This window comes from Ixodes scapularis, unplaced genomic scaffold (genome assembly GCF_016920785.2).
Source record: "Ixodes scapularis isolate PalLabHiFi unplaced genomic scaffold, ASM1692078v2 PGA_scaffold5__190_contigs__length_132052651, whole genome shotgun sequence".
NCBI lineage: Eukaryota > Metazoa > Arthropoda > Arachnida > Ixodida > Ixodidae > Ixodes > Ixodes scapularis.
Window position 1 is genome coordinate 37,281,237 of NW_024609880.1, and position 2,923 is coordinate 37,284,159.

At 65.0% G+C, this 2,923-nt stretch overlaps 1 protein-coding gene across 1 annotated transcript; it reads left to right on the plus strand.

Moving 5' to 3' along the window:
• Window positions 1-414: 414 nt before the first annotated feature.
• On the plus strand, window positions 415-2,110 carry LOC115315045. The gene has a single exon (XM_040209383.1). The coding sequence runs from the start codon at window positions 415-417 to the stop codon at window positions 1,813-1,815; it is 1,401 nt and encodes a 466-aa protein (XP_040065317.1). The 3' UTR covers window positions 1,816-2,110.
• The last annotated feature ends 813 nt before the right edge of the window (window positions 2,111-2,923 follow it).

The window sequence follows — 2,923 nt, forward strand, 5'->3', positions numbered from 1 at the left end:
CGCGGAGTCCCGCAGGGCAGCGTGATCAGCCCACTCCTCTTCTCGGCCGGGATGTCATCTGTCCCGGCGGCAGCCCGTGCGGGGGGCACGGCGCGATACCCCGTCAGCGTCGCTGTCTACGCGGACGACGTCGCGTTGTGGGTGACCGGACAGGGCGGCCGAGAAAGATGGAGGGCTGTGGCCGAGCTTCAAAGGGCGCTGGACAACGTCATCTATCATCTCAGGCAGCTCGGACTCACTGTGTCGGGCGGAAAAACTCGGGCGCTCATCTACGCCCCGCGTCCGGCCTCATTCCGACCGACACTGCTCATCGAGGGGCAACCGATCATCCACGAGCAGAAGGTCACATACCTGGGCCTTGTCCTGGACAGGAGGCTGACGTGGGGGGCGGCGGTGGCGAGCGTAGTCTAAAGAATGCGGCGCCGCATGAACACCCTGCGGTCGCTCGCCGGCAGCACTTGGGGGGCATCCCAGAACATGATGCTCCAACTACATCAGGGACTGGTGCTGTCGGTGGCGCTCTACGCGCTGCCGCTGCTCAGCCTCAACACCTCACAGGCAGCAAACCTCGAGACAGTCCACCGGATCGCACTTAGGATCTGCCTCGGCATATCCAGGTCGGCGGCGTCCATCCCGACGTACACGGAAGCTGGAGCCAACACCGTCAGCAACCATCTCCAAAAGCGCGCACTTGGGCACCTCATCCGCATTTCCACCTGCGAGTCCGCGGCACCGCTGCTGGCACGCATCGCGGAGAGGCCCGAGTCGCGCTTGGGGCAGCTTCTGTGCGTTTTGGGGGACGTCGCAGGCCCTGCTCCGGCGATCACACCCCTCCCACCATTGCACTCCGACCCCCATCCACTGACTGTCCACCTCCGAGTCGACGGGATGGGCCCTCGACGGAGGACGGCCGACGTCGTGGCCAAACAGCTGACGGAGGACCACATCGAGCGGCACCACCCCGGCTGGGCAAGGGTGTACACCGACGGCTCCGTGCGGCCCAGCGACGGCTCGTCGACGGCGGCTGTCTTTGTGGAGAGGGCAGACCTGGGCGTGGGCGAACGGTTCGCCTTCCACGCCACCAGCACCACCACGGAGCTGGCGGCGATCCTTCTGGCGCTGCGCCTGATCCACTACAAGAGCCGACGCCCGGACAGCTGGCTGCTGCTCTCCGACTCCCAGGCGGCCCTGTCTCAGCTGTACGGGCTCGAGGGGGCATGCCCCCTCGCTCGGGAGATCGCTGGTGAGGCTCTGCTTCTCGGCGGCCTCGGCCACCGCTTGGCGTTCCAGTGGGTCCCGAGCCACTGCGGGATTCCTGGCAACGAGCGCGCGGACGCCCTGGCGGAGCGGGTCCATGACGCCGCCGAGTTCCGGACGTCGGACGTGGGCCCCTTCGCCGACGCCAAGCTTCTTATCGCACGGGAGGCCGCCGCAAACCACCCGGACGAGCGGTACGCGGCCGGGGACCGACCGGCGAAGCCCCCTCGGGGCACGGGCCGTCCAGCCGCCGCAGTCGTCCACAGGATCCGAACGGGGTGCGCCCTGACGCCGGCACGGATGCATCTCCTGCGCAACGAGGCCGACCCGGAATGCCCGACCTGCGGAGAATGGTCGGATCTCGAACACCTCCTCCTGACCTGCCCGGCACACGCTGACGCCCGGGCGGCCATGACAACATCCCTCGCCGCACTGGGGCTGCCCTGCAACACCACAGAACAAATACTGAGACCCAGGGGCGACCGGCGCGGCAAAGACCGCGCGCTCAGGGCCCTACTGACCTTTCTGGAAGAAACAGGGCTCCTGTGGTCCCTCTGAACTTCCTCCGGGCGCCCGCCGACTGCGGAGCGGGGCCCTGACGGCTGTGCTCAGTCGTGCCCTGGACGCTCGCTTTGGCGCGCACCTGCCGCGTGCTCGACGAACGCGCCCGGACTCCGGCGCGGATGGACTAGAGTGGGACCTCCCACCACACGACGTGGTCGCCCCGGACGATTGCTTGATCGCCGGACACCGCGCCGTGCCAGCCTCCAGCGCTGGACCCCCAACTCCCCCCGCCCCCCATCCCCGGCCACCCGGTATTCGATGCAACTAAATTAATCCCCCTCGCGCGTACTCCGACATGCCTGCCCCCCCTCCCCTTCTACAAATCTATTTCTATCTCCCCCCTCCACCCCCAACCTTTCTCCCCACACCCCCCTCCCCCCGAGAGCCAGTGACCAAGCGCCCGGTGCGCAACCACTATTGGCCCTCTCCCCCCCCCCCCCCCCCCCCCCCCCCCCCCCACCATCTTTCACAACGCTTAGAAGAAGAAGAAAGCGGGGGAACGTACGCTGGGGCGCGCGCTACGTCTTCTTTCCTGCACGGCACTTGATCCGGCTCCTCACGTGATTGGATACCGGCGAACAGCGGCGCGGCGGCACGTGGAAAACAGACGCGCAACTCTGGCTCCCTAACCGCTCATTCACACTAGAAGCGGATCCGCGTTCGCAAAGCGCTTGCGAACGCGGTTGTATAAAGATTCAGTGCAATTGCACGCGCACTCGATGACATCAAGTGCGCGTGCAATTGTACTGGATCTGTATACAACCGCGTTCGCAACCGCTTTGCGAACGCGGATCCGCTTCCAGTGTGAATGAGCGGGTAGGGAGCCTATACAGGAACTCTAAGACAGACTGACATGTAGGCACCCTAGAGCAAGATAAACGGAGAATTCAAAGCGCGCGACCGCTACCTGAACCTCCTCTCCTGTGCATCTCTCCGGCCTCCCACATTTTCACCGTTTGCGTCTGGCCAAATACTTTACTATACTCGGCGACAACTTTTCTTGGCAATGCAGTGGAGGGTACAGGCACGTGTTTTCTATCCAATTTTGAGTGCTGGATAAGGCTGTGCGTGGGCTATCGTCCACTTCCTCTGCATTGCCAAG

Bases quoted from the DNA above. Each gene is read 5' to 3' on its own strand.
- LOC115315045 (XM_040209383.1), top strand. From the start codon at position 415: ATGCGGCGCCGCATGAACACCCTGCGGTCGCTCGCCGGCAGCACTTGG.